The sequence below is a fragment of the Notolepis coatsorum genome (genome assembly GCF_963971535.1).
Source record: "Notolepis coatsorum genome assembly, chromosome: 5".
Lineage (NCBI taxonomy): Eukaryota > Metazoa > Chordata > Actinopteri > Aulopiformes > Paralepididae > Notolepis > Notolepis coatsorum.
In genome coordinates this window covers 18073303-18091697 of record NC_140169.1, presented here as the reverse complement: position 1 = coordinate 18091697, position 18395 = coordinate 18073303, and the positions used below count along the sequence as shown (strand labels likewise).

At 42.4% G+C, this 18395-nt stretch overlaps 1 protein-coding gene across 2 annotated transcripts in view; it reads left to right on the top strand.

Annotated features, from left to right (window-relative positions):
- Window positions 1-811: 811 nt before the first annotated feature.
- The window catches only part of slc37a1 (solute carrier family 37 member 1), a 56755-nt gene continuing 39171 nt past the window's right edge, over window positions 812-18395 (top strand). For both annotated transcript variants that reach the window (XM_084314753.1, XM_084314752.1), the window contains exons 1-4: window positions 812-949; window positions 3305-3584; window positions 13036-13117; window positions 16169-16280. In XM_084314753.1, coding sequence (XP_084170879.1) covers window positions 3529-3584; window positions 13036-13117; window positions 16169-16280 — 250 coding nt within the window. In that variant the 5' untranslated portion in view covers window positions 812-949; window positions 3305-3528. The remainder of the gene's footprint in view (window positions 950-3304; window positions 3585-13035; window positions 13118-16168; window positions 16281-18395) is intronic.

Here is an 18395-nt window from a genome sequence, read left to right as displayed (position 1 = left end):
AGTTCCGTGGGTGAATTATGTACAATTAACAATCACTACAATACTCTATTATTACTAGATCTGGTATGTCATAAATGTCTAGATGTAACATTACTGTCTATGTACCTATGTACCTATGTAAACGAGACGAAAGTTAAGTTGAAAATGGGGGATCTATGTAAACGAGACGAAAGTGAAGTTGAAAATGGGGGACCCTGATGTAAAGGTACTTGTCCAGGCCACTAATACTTGTCTACGCCGTTGAAAATGGGGGATCTATGTAAACGAGACGAAAGTGAAGTTGAAAATGGGGGACCCTGATGTAAAGGTACTTGTCCAGGCCACTAATACTTGTCTACGCCGTTGAAAATGGGGGATCTATGTAAACGAGACGAAAGTGAAGTTGAAAATGGGGGACCCTGATGTAAACGAGACGAAAGTTAAGTTGTGTATGTGTGTCGTAAACTATCAAATGTATATACTCTATTATTACTAGATCTGGTATGTCATAAATGTCTAGATGTAACATTACTGTCTATACCTATGTACCTATGTAAACGAGACGAAAGTTAAGTTGAAAATGGGGGATCTATGTAAACGAGACGAAAGTGAAGTTGAAAATGGGGGACCCTGATGTAAAGGTACTTGTCCAGGCCACTAATACTTGTCTACGCCACGAAGCCCCGCCTCAAACCCGTCCACGCCTGGGCTCTGCGGCTCTGCAGATACCCCCTATTGCAACTCGCAGAGGGCTGGACTGGGAGGCCGATCAAAGATCAAACAACAGCGTCGGTTCCTTGTTGGTCTCTGACGTCACAAGAACAGAGAGGACCCAGGGCTGCTGCGCGACTGGTGTGGCTTGCTGCTGGAGTGACAGATGTCCGCGAACAAGGAAATAAAGGGCATTTAGCCGGGTTTTCTGGAGAGAAATAAGACAAAATCCATAACATCCCCTTCGTTTCAAGGCACGGTAAGTTATATCGAGTGTGTGTTTGACACAGCGGACGGATGGGCGCGGTGGTTTTCCGCCGAGAGACCGCCGATTGTTCACGGTATCGTCCGCATGATGATGATCCCCGGTGGTGGCAGTGGTTGAGAACCTTTTGATCGAGCAGTGGTGATTTATTATTCCAAACAAAGAGATTTGCCTCGGTCGTGTGTGATTTATCAGACCATGATGCTGCCGTGAAATATATTAATACGGAATACTAGCTATATATCACGAGATTTCATCCGGCAAACCTGTTTACTTGGGTTAATGGCACGTCAGATCGTGGACAAGGCTCAGTAGCTGTTTTACTGTATTTTAATTGGCTGTTTTGCAAAATTGTGAGATATGTGGGACCCAAAATATCTATAACGTTGCTATTTTACATAACCAAACAATAGATGCTTTATGATGAATTGAAAATGGGGGACCCTGATGTAAACAAGACGAAAGTCTTTCTCTGGTCTGCATCCCCTTAACAATTGTATGTATTGAGCTGTACTGTACCCATTCTGCAATCTGTTAATAAAGTTTTCAATCAATCAATGCTTGGTCTCATGATGAGTGGACTAAACACTCCACGTATGAGTTTAGCAACAAATATACATTTGTTTGTGTAGGACCTAGTCTACCAAGGAAGATGTGAAGCTTGAGTTTGGTTTGGTCGTTTTTACAATATTTATCTTTACCCCCCAACTGGAAATGAGGTCCATGATACAGCAGGGTTTAAATTACAACCGGGGTTTCAAATGAAGTTTAATGACGCCGTTAAACCAGTTAGACTCTTCTCTTTTCTCCAGTAATGTTTTTGGCTTGATTCCTGTTTGCAACGTCACGATGGTCCTTGGTTTCCACACTGCATAGAGGAGTATTCATGCAGGCAGACTAATGTAATTCCCGGGCCTTCATATGCCCTCTCTCTGCTCGGCATGTGATACCAAGTACACTGATGTGTGCAGTGTATAACATACCGTGAGCCTTGGGCTTTTCAGAATGCATAGAAAATGAAAGTCAAACAACATTATCTTCTTGACTTGACAGTTCAACCAAAAACACAGATTGATCACATTGATTTTCTCCACGTTAATGCATTGTAGGTAGATAGAGATAGATAGATATGGTGGAGATAGATACTTTATTGATCCCCATGGGGAAATTCTGTTATTCAGTTCTAGGCCTTGTCCAGCATTCATATACGATCATATTAGCAGAACCACTCAGCGATGGAAGAACTTTAGTCCTTTACTTGTTTTAATTCAGTGTTTCCCCCACAGGTTCAGTATGTTATTTATATAGTGGCAGCAGGCTGGGACAGGCAGTATAGCCTATACACAGTCAGAGCAGCGTCGAGCTGGGACAAGCAGCGTAGTTTACAGGGTCTGGAGCAGTGGAAAGGACTGTGTAAAGCTGGGACAAGCAGCGTAGCTTACACGGTCTGGAGCAGTGGAAAGGACTGTGTAAAGCTGGGACAAGCAGCGTAGCTTACACGGTCTGGAGCAGTGGAAAGGACTGTGTAAAGCTGGGACAAGCAGCGTAGCTTACACGGTCTGGAGCAGTGGAAAGGACTGTGTAAATTGTCTGGAGCAGTGGGAAGGACTGTGTAAATTGTCTGGAGCAGTGGGAAGGACTGTGTAAATTGTCTGGAGCAGTGGGAAGGACTGTGTAAATTGTCTGGAGCAGTGGGAAGGACTGTGTAAAATTTGGTCTGGAGCAGTGGGAAGGACTGTGTAAAATTTGGTCTGGAGCAGTGGGAAGGACTGTGTAAATGGTCTGGAGCAGTGGGAAGGACTGTGTAAATGGTCTGGAGCAGTGGGAAGGACTGTGTAAATGGTCTGGAGCAGTGGGAAGGACTGTGTAAATGGTCTGGAGCAGTGGGAAGGACTGTGTAAATGGTCTGGAGCAGTGGGAAGGACTGTGTAAATTGTCTGGAGCAGTGGGAAGGACTGTGTAAAATTTGGTCTGGAGCAGTGGGAAGGACTGTGTAAATGGTCTGGAGCAGTGGGAAGGACTGTGTAAATGGTCTGGAGCAGTGGAAAGGACTGTGTAAATGGTCTGGAGCAGTGGAAAGGACTGTGTAAATGGTCTGGAGCAGTGGAAAGGACTGTGTAAATGGTCTGGAGCAGTGGGAAGGACTGTGTAAATGGTCTGGAGCAGTGGGAAATGACTGTGTAGATGCAAGATGAGACGTTATACATGTGTTTTTGTGTCCGTATGGTGAAATCTATTTGTGATGATGGGACGCCACCTAAGTGAAACACTGTGATTGGTTGTTATTAACTGTCTTCTTTCTCTACCCTCCTGTCTCTCCTGTCTCCGCCTCCTCCTCCGGGCCCCCAGCTAAGTGAAGTCGTCTCCTTGACGTTCATCCAGTTGTGGTGCAGGCCGTCTGCCATGTGTCCTGGAGACGCCGGTCAGCTCCCATCAGCAGGGTTTTCCGCCACAGGGACAAGCCACGGCAGCAGGCCATCTGTGTTTGTGCGTCGCCTGCCGGCCTCCTCGTTGTGAGATCCTATCATCGTCTTCATTGTTGTCTTCGCCGTCACCCCCGCTGCTGTCCCAGCATGGCCCCTGTCCCCCCCGGAATCCGCCTCCTGGTCGCCTTTGACAGGGACCAATGGTGAGTCACTCCACTTTACAGCAAAGGTCAAAAGGAAAGGAACACAGCTGTGTGTGTGTGTGTGTGTGTGTGTGTGTGTGTGTGTGTTGTACCTAATATACTTAATGTTTGTGGCGTCTAAATAAAACACATTGAGAACCATGAGTGGTCACTTATGAAGAAAAGGATTATTCGTAGGGTTATATATATATATATTAAGTTAGGGTTGAACTGTGGGTTAAAGGATTCCATCTTTTTATATCATCTGGCATCATGCAGATATATTCTGATCAAAATCTCTTACATTTCACCACCAGCAATGAGCAAAGATGTATTGCTGCTTTTTTACAGGATATTGTAAATATTTGTGTGCTTGTCCAGTTGGATTGCGTTGCTAGGAGAGCTGCAGTAGATGAGCACCCTGAAAGCACACTCAGCAGTGGTCATGGTGGTAGAACATTTTTTAGTGTAGGAGTAAGATTTAGAGCAGTGGTTGGGCAAAGCTTACAGAGTAAAAGTCACCACACTTTTAAGTTTTATCACAGGTAAATAGTTTCATATTTTAATATTGATAATACTGATAATAATAAATCGGGGGGGGGGGGGGGGGGGCATATGCACATTGATATTATGAAACAATAAAGAAAAATGTGGGACCTTTCAAATACTGATGTCACTTACTTATTAGACCCTAGTGTATTAGCCCATTGCAAAATATACAATGCAAATTGTGGCTACTTAGTTTTAAAATTCAAGATTAACTCATTCAGCGCCGGAGGCCTAGAGCATCTTAGTTCCTACCACGCCAACGTTCTAAAAGATAGGAATAAGTTGCGGTGTTTGCAGGGCTATATCTATATTCTATATTATAGCTATGGATACAATACTATGGTCCATTTGACATCAACTATCTATCGTTCAATATGTGAAAAAGAATAGATTTTTTCATCAATACGTTTGCGTGTTATATACCGTGGTGAATATAAGTATAGTTTTAGAGTGATCCTGTCTAATCCCAGAAAACGACGATATGAACCAAACGTGAATTTCACTAAAAGGGCAATTCCAGCGTTATGGATGTTACATTCAGAGAGAACATTGGAAACTTAACTTAACATTGACAAGGCATCGATTTGAATTGGAAGTATAATTTACACATTTTAGTTACACTTATTGAGATAAAGATGAGCCTGCAGTAAGACATTTTTTGACCTTTTGGATTTTTAGATAGGTGACAAAATACACAGCGTTATGGATGTTACGGAAATTGACAAGCTTTTCGGACTCACTGAACACATGATGAAAACTCTGTGAATATCTTTTTCAAAGAATAACATGTTTACTATCACTTTGTAGGGAAGGGTTTGAGGTACCCAAAAAGCACATTCAGGAAAACCTGGCATTTCCTCTCAAAAAAGTGCTGTTATGGATGTTAAATTTTTGCGTTATGGATGTTACACGTCTGAAATAGACAAAAACCACTATCAAAAATAGGGCTTTACCCACATGTGTTTGACTTCAGTGGACCATTTTGAGGGTCAAACCAGTCTGGATTCATGTTGTAGTTGAATATATATAGAACACAAATGTTCTAGAATGTTCGATTATGACATCATACTGTGACTAGAATGTACTATTATGACATCATACTGTGACATCACAAATGTTCTAGAATGTTTGATTATGACATCATACTGTGACATCACAAATGTTCTAGAATGTACTATTATGACATACTGTGACATCACAAATGTTCTAGAATGTTCTATTATGACATCATACTGTGACATCACAAACATCACACACACAAAAATAATAATCTTTTCTTTTTTTTTATCTTAAATAGTTTCAAAATATCAGTCACTTCGGAAAATAAATTACAAAAAGTTTTTGGAAAATAGCTCTTTATTTGATTAACACTTTGGCTGCCTAAGGTTAAATTCATGATATACCATAGATTGCCAGCGCTATTTGTCTATGGAGAAAGTCCCCTTCTTTGCAGGGCTATAACTTTTTAAATTCTATTGCTACATTGCCATTATTAGGGCCCATTCAAAGTCCTATATGTATTGTTCATTGTGTAGCAACGTTAAACTTTTTCATTCACATATTCATAGTAAAGTATGGTCTAATGTATAAGTATGTTTTCATCTCTTTCTGCAGCTTTCTCCAGAACGTGATATATAGCCCCAAATGCATTATATTGATGATGAAATACAGTTTGATGGCAATCAGCGCGATATAAAAAATTCCAACTAGACGTACTTCTAGAAGTTACTACACGTCATCTGATGTTGACCGGATGGGCGAGGGGGCGTTTATAATTCCGTGGGCAGCGTTATACCAATCATCTAATGTGGGTCAAATGTTGATAATAGCAGTTAGTATCGAAGACGGTAACGTTACACGCTGAAACTCACCCCAGTCTCCGCGCGCCGTTGGGCGATCATCGTAGAGTAGAAATCTTATCATTATGGGATATATTTTTACCCGGTCCATCTCCAGCTTGTATAATGTATATACGTCCAAATCATGTTGTTTATCGAGTTATTGCCAATCGATCACCGTGTAGCGTGACGAGCCAGAGTCCCATGACCTATAGCGAGCGCCCGGAAGTACTACGGTCGTCATGACAACCTCTATTCAACATCCTGTTTGGCGATTGCGCCGATCGGCCACCAGATGACGCTCCTGAACCACCAGAGAGCTCAGTGGGTCCTGCTGGTGGATCTCAGGCCAGCGGAGGGGACATATGAATCCGATCGCAGATTTTTGAAATATTGATATAAGGACGACGTAACGCGTCCTCCGTCAACTTTAGCATGGCCAGCAAAGACGTCTAAAGACGGTTCCCGGCAGTCAAAGTGTTAACATAAAAAAAGTGTTTTCTATACAGAGAACAGCAATATTAATATCGGTTAAATCAGAAAATGAGTTTTGGAACAATTCCATGAAAATGTCAACCTCACCATGAAAAAGAAAGTTATAAAAAATCAAGTCCAATTCACTCTGCCTGGACTGGTTCAGAGAAATGGTATCTCCCTCTGTTATCCATGTGAGGATTGAGGTGTTCACGAATCTGATCAAAACTGACCCAGGACTTGTCCTCTTTGGTTGGAAGTGCAGCGGTAAGCCTCCATAAGGGACATGGACATGTGGCGTTTCTGAACCCTCTGCTTGACTCCTTCTCTTATGGTCACTGCATCCTTCATTCCTGGGGCCTGTCTTGAAATGTCGTCCCTGGAATAATACTGGAATAATACTGGAATAATACTCATTCACTTTTTGGTTTCATTTGGGGTTTCTGTGTTTTTTGGGGTGGGTTTCTTGTCACGATACTCGGCAAAACAATAACAAATACACATGTAGGCTGAGCAGACGTGAGGGGGAGATGGCCGACAGCAGCCGATTAGCAGTAGGCTAACGTGGACACTGCTCTGCCTAGACCAACAATGTGTGAAAAAGTTGTGTCTGGGAATATGTTGGATTTTAATCAAACAAGGAGTCATAAAATACTTCTGATTTAAATCAAACAAAGGGGTCATAATCTGACATTTTTGATAGTGTTTTTTGTCTATTTCAGACGTGTAACATCCATAACGCAAAAATGTAACATCCATAACAGCACTTTTTTGTGATTCATTCCTTGAGAGGAAATGCCAGGTTTTCCTGAATGTGCTTTTTGGGTACCTCAAACCCTTCCCTACAAAGTGATAGTAAACATGTTATTCTTTGAAAAAGATATTCACAGAGTTTTCATTATGTGTTCAGTGAGTCCGAAAAGCTTGTCAATTTCCGTAACATCCATAACGCTGTGTATTTTGTCACCTATCTCAAAATCCAAAAGGTCAAAACATTTCTTATTGCAGGCAGGCTCATCTTTATCTCAATAAGTGTAACTAAAATGTGTAAATTATGCTTCAAACAAAGGGGTCATAATCAGACTTAACAACACACATTCGCAATGTAACATCCGTCACTTGCAATGTAACATCCATAACACTTGTAAAGAATTAAAAAAAAATACGACCAGAATGACTAATTGTTGCTAATATGTCATCTTTATAAAAGTTAGCTTTGCTTAGGAAGTTTGGTTGACATTGCATTCCAGATGCATGTTTTATGACAACCTTTCCTGGAAAACGTTATGGATGTTACATTCGCTGTCCCATAAAGGGGCATTATAACAGCATGCTTCACCTGCCAATGGAAAGACACAAAGTACATAATTGATTCACATATTGATACAACAGCCCTTCATGACCAAAGGTGAGGTTAGAAAAAATATCTGTTGATTTTTTTGCCATTCTGGCCATTCAGAAAGTCATACAATTAGGTTAATCGAAATTTTTTTTTTTACATCATTGTGTCTCCTCCTGTAGTGTGAAAAAACATGCATTCTCATAAATATTACGATCAAATCTATTTTGTACTTCAAAATATAGACCTTGATGATACATTTGAAATTGGTTTGGTTATGATCATGTTATTTAAATCTTTTCATGGTGAGGTTGACATTTGCATGGAATTGCCCAAAAGCGTTGCCGTTTCTTGCCTGGACACGCTACTATTTCCAAATCAAATGTATATAATAGTTATTATGTTTCATCATGAATGCATGAAAGGGGGGGTCGTTTTTTGATGCGTCATCAACGGCATACGTTGTCGGGTAACATTACACACACGTTGCGATCGAGGTGAAATCATGGTTGGATCAAAGCATTCTCAGCATGATTCCCCATGTTAACCCCAAGTCTGTGTGCCTGTAATGAATGGAAACATCGAATAAAAGAAATAACGATGAAAACCCGACTATACTCGGGTCTGGCGCTGATTGAGTTAAGGAAACAAGACAAATTCTCAATGATCAAGATGTTTAATGTATGAAGTCATGCATTGTACAACACAAAATATTATATATTCTCACTTATTTCAGAAGCAAAAATGAGTCCAAGCTGTTTATCGTCGCTCTGCTCAGCCAGTGGCTGTCTGGGCAATAATGTCAAAATAATAGCACAGCCAAAGAGCACCTGACACACACACCTTCCAAACATCAAATAAAAACAAGTCTAGTCTCATGACATGTCAGGTCTTGGTCATGTCTGATAGGAGGACGAGTGTTAGCATAACTTTCTCCAGTAGAGTGTTGTATTTTATCATGTCACACTCCTCCACGAGAGACATAAAAAACCTTCTGACACACTATACAATTCAACTTGTATGTCTACAAATAAGCTGTCACACTGCCAAGCCTTCTGACTTGAAGAAAGAGACTATTTTTAAATGCCCCTGTACACAATAGCGTAACAGCCAACAAGAGACACACGCACGCACAACACAGCGAGGCACAGTGGGAGAGTGATGTATCGTGTGTGTGTGTCGCCCATCTCGCACGTGTGTGTTCGCTGCATGACTTATGTTTGCAATCAGGCATGCAGTGGTGGTCAAACGCGGTTAAAGGCCGTTTAGGCTACGTCACTGAGGGAGATTGTTGAAATCTGTTCTCTCAAATCCCAGCTAGAGAACCTCGTCGCGCCGTATACCCCGGCCGGCACTTATCACCTAGACTTTGCATAATAATAGGATACTGCAACAACCAAAATGCAAGCCCTGTAGGTGGGGGGCTGCTTGATCTCCCGACTGGAAGGATGAGACAAGTTGTGCTTCAGTCTGAAGGAAACTGTCCTTCAGTAAACTAACTCTAAGTTACATTGTTAATTTAGTTTGTATTTACTTTTCTAGTTTAAGTTAATTCAATTAAAGAAATTGTAACTACAATTACATTTAAAACATTGTTATGCATAATAATCTTCTGTTCTGTGCGCAACCGAGGGAACATGTATGCGCGGGAGCGTGCGTGCCGTGCACGTGGCGTTTGGCCTACTGTCATATTACGACTGCACCACTGGTTGGAATGTGTTCTACAAATAAAGACTTCTTCAAGTCCAGTCTTATTATGTGGTTATAAGAGGGTAGCCTACACACCTGGAAGTACCTACAGTGATACCTGCAGTGCATACTAGTCTCGGGGCGTTTGATGACACAATGCTAAGCATGCATGAAACAGGGGACCCAGTGAAAGCCCACAACAAAAGAAGGCGGGCAAAAGAGACACAGGACAGGCATTTGCTGAAATTCAAGTTTAAATCAACAAGTGAATGACAGAAGAAATGATGGCTGGCTTTGTCTGGGTTGTCCAACTTGTCCAGCGACCTTGTGATCGACTGGTACCTCTGATTTTAGAGAATGGGTCAATGAATAGTCCTCACACATTTAGGTGTGAGTGAGAGAGTTTACATGTGTGAAAGTGGGTGTTTGTTGACAGTCTGTGGGTCTTCTGACTGACTCGTAATGTGTGTCTGTCTGTGTCTGTTCCTTTCTGACAGCGTGTTGTGTTTTCCTGACTGCCACTCTTGTCTGTTTTGACTGATTGGCTGATCGGCTGTGTGTGGTGGTGATGGTGGTGTCTGTCTGATAGTCAGCTATTAGCCTCTATAACCACCAGTGCAGAACTTTCTCTGAAGTTTGTTCAGAGCACACTTTCCTGTGTGTCGTTCAAATGTGTCAACTAAAAACGCACTTCATCAATCAATATCTGAAAAAAGCTATATAAAATGATATTACTAACCTTCGTACTGTCTTTTACTCTCACTTTGCTACTAAGTAATCTTCCTTGTCTATATTATTACCTACTACTATGCTAATCTGTCTATACTACTATATGCACTCAAGACTGTAGCACTCAAGTTCAAGACTGTTTGACGAACATTATTACTTAGCTGCCAGAGTTGTACCCTTCCTGCTGATGAGTTGTACAGAACTAGTCGCTTTGGATAAAAGTGTCAGCTAAATGACTAAATGTAAATGTAATTACAATAGTCCATGTGGATGATAGAACGGCAAGTAATTAGTGCCTTCATGCCGTCTAAACCAGATGTTCATGTTTCTCCAAAGCTGGTGTAATTTCATGGTTTTACCGGTCTGTTGGGAGTGCCTGGCATTCTTCTTGTGACAAGGGGAAAGGCAACTGGCCTCTTGTCAGATCATGCATACTTTGCTATCATGGGGATTGATTTGTTTGCACAAGCTGGTGTCCTGTATTTTTAATGCTACTCATGATATCGTGCCCCCCTCCTCCCTTTGTTGAAACTTGGCCAAGTGGCACATGAGTTGACCTATCTCTGAGTTCTGCCCTCTTTTCTCGATCCGCTAATCACAACTGTTGTGATTGGAGGATCAAGGAAAGACGGCAGGGCTTGAAAAAGGTAAATTGCGCAACTCCCCTTTCTTATGTGCACAAGGTTGGTAAACATTATGCACTACTGACTGCCAAGCAAGAAAAATATCATGTTTGAGTGAACTTACATGATGACACACATTTAGTGTTTGAACTCTTAACCACCATGTACAGTATTTTGATGGCTCACATCCTTGTGTACTGGATACTCTGGCAGGGCTCCAAGCTGAGTGTGCAGTATGCACGTCACATGTGTACATACTTGCAACGGCACCTGTGCGTGGTACATATGTGTGTGTTTTTGTATATACATCCGGTATGTGCATTCATTGCCCGGAGACATTTTGACCCATCTTAATTGGCTAATTATAATTATTTCTGTGAGAGGGGAGATTGTAGCCAAAGAAAACGCTACAGATTCCAGAGAAGTTTGGTGTGAACTCGGTGTAGTACAGCAGATCAAACGTCCTACATTCATATATCCTGTGAATTAGGACTAGTAAGTACTATGCATGCACCCTATAGTACTTTTCTAATTATAGGCTTATTTTCCCACATAGCTGGCTATACACAGGCGGCTGCATCATTAAACAGTCTTGTCTGAATGGGGCGGGCCAGTGGCTGCGTGAATTTAGTGTGCTTTGCTAGCTGTGGGTGCAGCGCGAGTGGCTGGAGGGGTTTTAGTTGGTATGCTGTTGCTTTCACGGTTCCTTCTAACTCTCATCTCTGGTTTTCTTCACTGTATGTATAGAAAAGATATTCCCTCACGGTAAATATAGGTGATGGTAAGTGTAACTCTTTGTGACCGGGAGGAGGGGCAGAGAGTTTGTTTATTGCCCCTGCCTGGAAGGACACGCCAGCTCTGTCCCGTCACTGCTGTCGGGGAGATACAGACAGACATATACACACACATACTATATACACACACGCACACACATACACCATATGTTATCCAGCTGTCTTCTTTTAAAACAGCCTTTAAGACCAATGAGTGTTTGTGGCCCAGAGCCTGTAAAGATTCATGCTTAAGCTGTTGGGAGAAAGGAGAAATGGATTTGTAGCTCAGCTAAATGCTCTCTCTACCCAGCTGACACTGCCTGCCAAACAGTCCCAAGAGCAGAAACACAGGCAGGCATTACTAGGCACATGCCAGCGTGACCAGTAGACTCTGCCCATGGTCTACAGTAGAGCACAGCAGATATTCACACAGCCTGGATCTGGCCCCCATGAACCCCCCCTCGTTCAAAACTTCTATCATAATAATTATATGATCAGGCGATGAATCGCTTGAATTGAATCATAATTATAATGACATTACATTTGAATTGGATTGGATTTTTCGACATATTAGCCTTTTGTAGCGTCACTATCAGGTCACTATTAGGTCACTATCAGCCAGGTCACTGTCAGGTAGACGAGGGAAACATTTTGTTGGTCATCTGCCTTGTCTTCTTTATTGAGTTATTCTTCATGGGGGTGACAGTGGCTCAGGAGGTAGAGCGGTCATCTGGTAATAATTCAATTCCCGCTCCTCCTGGTGTCTTGTCGAAGTGTCCTTGAGCAAGACACTTAAGGTTGGTACCTTGCAATCATGGTTGCATAAGTTGTAAACCGTTTTGGATAAAAGCGCTATATAAATGCAGTCCATTTACCATAACCCTGTTTCAGTAATTTTTCATAAACCACACATTTACACTTGTAATATTCCTGCGTCACTAATGAAACTAATGAGTGAGTTCACTGAAATGTGAATTGTGAATACTTGTGAATGCTAGGCTATTGTAAGGTGTGGTCAGACAGAATGAGTGGCAGACTAGTGAGTGGCCATAGTAGGCTACTGTGTTGTGATTACACAAGGGTGCATTTGGAGAGATCCGGGAAAAAGCACCTGTGTCTGTTTAATGTTTAACAAAGTGCATCCATCTCCCTTAATATGTATACACTTAATGTGTCTTGCGTCACTAGTCTTGAGACATTGTTTGACTTGAGGCAGTGGTTAATTGCTTCCGGGATAGTCAAGGACTTTGTTGAGTAATCGAATAACCCAGTTGATTTAATTGACAAATCTCTTTTAAAGTTCTGAGTTTCCCATGTGCAATAATGCAAAAGCACATGTTTTAAATCCCGTACTTCCCAGACATGTCGTATATCAGGAAATAAAACACAAGAGAAAGAGAGATCCACCTCCATCCAATCACATTCTCAGTGCTGCCCCCTTGTGTTTCGTCACTGCAGGTACAGAGCCCTCACATTCATCATCACCTTCCTGCTGTACACCAGCTTCCACCTGTCCAGGAAACCCATCAGCATCGTCAAGGTAACACACACACACACACAAACGCAAGGGCGGCGTCTCTGCATGGAGTTTGCGCGCTCATTTACAAGGAGTCACTCACTCACTCGCCTACTCACTCACAGAAGCTGTTACACACACTGTAATGTATCTTGCTTTTTGGGCAACGTCCTTGAACCAGTATCTGACAACAGTCCCTGTGAGCATTCATTCATACTGAAGTACTGCGCCTGCCTGCAGGGGGATCGTTAGCCTGTGTCTTATGGTCGGGAGCACAAGAATCCAGGTCCAGCCACAGCTGTGAGTGATGTCATAAAATCCTTTAGTTGGAGGGTAGAGTAGAGGTGAACCCTGAGGGGTCCCCACCATGTGTCCACCTGACGCAATCCTGTCCACACATCCAGCTGTCCCTCACTGGTCTCTGCCACACATCCAGCTGTCCCTCACTGGTCTCTGCCACACATCCAGCTGTCCCTCACTGGTCTCTGCCACACATCCAGCTGTCCCTCACTGGTCTCTGCCACACATCCAGCTGTCCCTCACTGGTCTCTGCCACACATCCAGCTGTCCCTCACTGGTCTCTGCCACACATCCAGCTGTCCCTCACTGGTCTCTGCCACACATCCAGCTGTCCCTCACTGGTCTCTGCCACACATCCAGCTGTCCCTCACTGGTCTCTGCCACACATCCAGCTGTCCCTCACTGGTCTCTGCCACACATCCAGCTGTCCCTCACTGGTCTCTGCCACACATCCAGCTGTCCCTCACTGGTCTCTGCCACACATCCAGCTGTCCCTCACTGGTCTCTGCCACACATCCAGCTGTCCCTCACTGGTCTCTGCCACACATCCAGCTGTCCCTCACTGGTCTCTGCCACACATCCAGCTGTCCCTCACTGGTCTCTGCCACACATCCAGCTGTCCCTCACTGGTCTCTGCCACACATCCAGCTGTCCCTCACTGGTCTCTGCCACACATCCAGCTGTCCCTCACTGGTCTCTGCCACACATCCAGCTGTCCCTCACTGGTCTCTGCCACACATCCAGCTGTCCCTCACTGGTCTCTGCCACTAGATAAGTGAGTGAAGATAACGGGCCGTTGGGGAGTCTCAACCATAGAAGTACAACTTTCCTTTGTGTCTTTCCATCTTCTCAAAAGACTGCAGGACTGCATCAGGATTTTCAATAAAACTCCACAGGTGCTCATGGAAGTTGGGAATATTAAATGTCCTTGTGCTACTTGTTGTCTTGAGACTATATCTTATATTGTATACAATGCTATGTGTCATATATTATAATTATGCCACATACCATCTGTACTGATCAGCACAGTGTGTAGACACTGTGTACATGGTGAGCAGGTGCACCACTGCAACCATATCCTCATGGGATAGAACCAGCTAACACACACACACACACACACACACACACACACACACACATACATGCATGTACACACCCACACACACTATTTGGTTACACCAAACAGACGGGAGGGAAAACGCTTAGATCTTCTCATCTCTGTGCCTGCAGTACAGTCAGACAAGAAGATAGATACCCTTCTTATCTCTGTGTCTGCAGTACAGAGTCAGACAAGAAGATAGATACCCTTCTTATCTCTGTGTCTGCAGTACAGAGTCAGACAAGAAGATAGATACCCTTCTTATCTCTGTGTCTGCAGTACAGAGTCAGACAAGAAGATAGATACCCTTCTTATCTCTGTCTGCAGTACAGAGTCAGACAAGAAGATAGATACCCTTCTTATCTCTGTCTGCAGTACAGAGTCAGACAAGAAGATAGATACCCTTCTTATCTCTGTCTGCAGTACAGAGTCAGACAAGAAGATAGATACCCTTCTTATCTCTGTGTCTGCAGTACAGAGTCAGACAAGAAGATAGGTACCCTTCTTATCTCCGTGTCTGCAGTACAGAGTCAGACAAGAAGATAGGTACCCTTCTTATCTCCGTGTCTGCAGTACAGAGTCAGACAAGAAGATAGGTACCCTTCTTATCTCTGTGTCTGCAGTACAGAGTCCAGTGTTTCCCCTGAATTTTTTTTTACATTTTAAAGTTAAATGCATCAATCTGGTGCAAATCAATCTTTGAGAGCAAAATAAAGAGGCTAGATCTATGATGAACTTTGTGCTCAAAACACAAAATCGACTAGACTGCAGTGCTTTCTCCCTGCAGCCTTTTCCTCAGGTCAGTCTTTTACATTAAGCACCCCCCACAGCCCAAATGAAATGATAAAAAAAATATTAATATTACATTTTTTTAATAGTCTAGTTCATAGCAGCGGCGGTCCTAATTCAGCAGCGGTGCGGCGCAGCGCGGCTGCTGGATGCATATAGGGGAAACACTGGAGTCAGACAAGAAGACAGGTACCATTCTCATCTCTGTGCCTGCAGTACAGAATCAGAAGTAACGAAATACACTTTCCAACAACTCCCAAACTGTCTCACAGTCACTTACATGCTGTGACTTATTTGGATTGTGTTGTCTTTTATTTTAATGTGCTGTGTGTAGGTATGGGTACCGAATTTGGTACTTTTAAAGGTACTTACCGAAACACGTCGGTACTACAGAGTATCGATTCACGTGAGATACCGTTTACATTTTTTTTTTTTTTTTTTTTTTTTTTAAACAACTGAGGTAGGTAGATTACATTTTTAGAGACTAAAGTACCGAAAAAAAGGTACCGTTGGTACCGGTATCGATTCACAGGTACCGGTACCGTATCGGTTCAAATGTGAACGGTACCCATCCCTAGCTGTGTGCTACAAGGTTAGGGTCCATTCATTTCCAAATGGAAAGGGAATGCAATTTATTTGTTGATAATAATAATAATAATGATGATGATGATAATAAGACATCCACCGTCAATTGATTAATATGTGCCAAATGCTTTTCAATATTTGGCCTTGAAGAACATCCACATTATGACATTTTTTAATGGAAAGGGAATTAAATTAAGTCCAAACCCTGTGCTTACTATTATCTATTGAGGTGAATGTCAGTGCGGGATGTTGGTATGACGGGATTGTGTTTTCTGATTTGAATGGTGTTTTTGTGTTGACAGAGTGAGCTCCATAAGAACTGTTCCTCCCTCAGTGAGGCGTCCACAGGCAGCAGCCAGCAGCCTGCCCTGCCTTCTCTCCACACAGACATGGACTGTAGCTGGAAACCCTTCGGTCGGTATCTAACACACTACTGTATCTAACCTGACATGGCAGACCCATGGAACTATGGACAGTTAGACAGCAAGCTAGCTCTCCAGTGCTCCATGGGTCTGACGTGTCAGGCTATACTGTATTCATGGATCTGACATGTCAGGCTATACTGTATTCATGGGTCTGACATGTCAGGCTATACTGTATCCATGGGTCTGACATGTCAGGCTATACTGTATCCATGGGTCTGACATGTCAGGCTATACTGTATCCATGGATCTGACATGTCAGGCTATACTGTATCCATGGGTCTGACATGTCAGGCTATACTGTATTCATGGGTCTGACATGTCAGGCTATACTGTATCCATGGGTCTGACATGTCAGGCTATACTGTATCCATGGGTCTGACGTGTCAGGCTATACTGTATTCATGGATCTGACATGTCAGGCTATACTGTATTCATGGGTCTGACATGTCAGGCTATACTGTATTCATGGGTCTGACATGTCAGGCTATACTGTATCCATGGGTCTGACGTGTCAGGCTATACTGTATCCATGGGTCTGACATGTCAGGCTATACTGTATTCAGGCTATACTGTATTCATGGGTCTGACATGTCAGGCTATACTGTATTCATGGGTCTGACATGTCAGGCTATACTCAATCAGGCTATACTGTATTCAGCACCTGCTGCAGACAATTAAATAATTAAAGGGGTTGTTGTGGAATATGTCAAATGAGCCAAACAGTGAAGCTGTAGAAATTCAGAATGAGTCAATTGTATAAAAATAGAACATAGTTTATTAATCTGTTTCCATGGCCATAGAAAGAAAATGATCAGTTTATTATAATCGGAGACACACTGACCAGAAAGTGACAAAGAGGTCTGATCAGACTTACATTAAATACATACCGGTAATCGACATGACGTACATAAGATACCCAGATATGACAAGAAAGGTAAACAAAAATGCCCTAGTGAGAGAAATGAAAACAAAGAATGGGTCTATGGACTTTGTTATGTCTTCACACAAAGAACTGGAGTCCAAGCCAAATGTCATATCTCCTAACCTTGGCCGTTGTTTTAAGAGACACTGTTAAGACTGTTGTCCTAGTGTCTTTATACTAGTTGATCATATTAATATCGACATAGAATATGTATTTTAAGTTTTAACACAGAACTATTTGACATGATAATATTGTCCCATCACAGGGCACTTCACTGAAAAACAATGCAGATTTATTTTGCACATAATCTCACGCATATCCCAATGCTCTAAAGTCTAAACTGTTTTGCACATATTCATTTTCTTTGACAGTTCTTGAGATATGGCCTCCATCGATTGTAGTGTTGAGAGCTAATATTACTCCTGACCACTAGATGGCAAAAACAACTAGTACTCGTACCTATTATCTGTATTCTCTATTAAAGGTAACTGGAGTGGCAACCGTTGTGGATCAACTCATGTACTGTGCAAGTGAACCATTCTTCAATAAAGAATTACCTTTGCTGAACCCAACATTTCTTAATTTGGGATGATAAACATTACAGTGATGTCATCGGAGGACACTGAATCCTTGTGTTGTGTTAAGGGAACATGCCAACTTTTTGGGACATTTGCTTATTTGCGGTCATCCCCAGAGTCAGACAAGAAGATAGATACCCTTCTCATCTCTGTGCGTGCAGTACATGAAGAGAGACCTGCAGCGCACTAGCTAGTATATACAATGACTGGAATAATCATTAGCCTACCGTCAAAAGTAACACACTTTCCAACAACTCCAAAGCTGTCTTATGACATGTTGTGTATTTACTAGGGGTGGGAATCACCAGTTTCATCACGATACGATACGATATCGATTCTTTGGACAACGATACGATATTTGCCGATATCACAAAGTCTGCCACGATACGATACGATTCGATTCGATTCAGGTGCCTGCGATCGATATGAGACAATATTATGTGCCCATTTAACACAATCAGTCACATTTAGATAAACAAAAAAAAGGCTACGGAAATATCAATTGACGTTTTTATTTTTGAGCTCTTCCAGACATTTAAATGAAAAACAATCTATTGTTTTTAATACAAATAGACCTCCTGTTCACTGTAAAGTGCCACGTTTT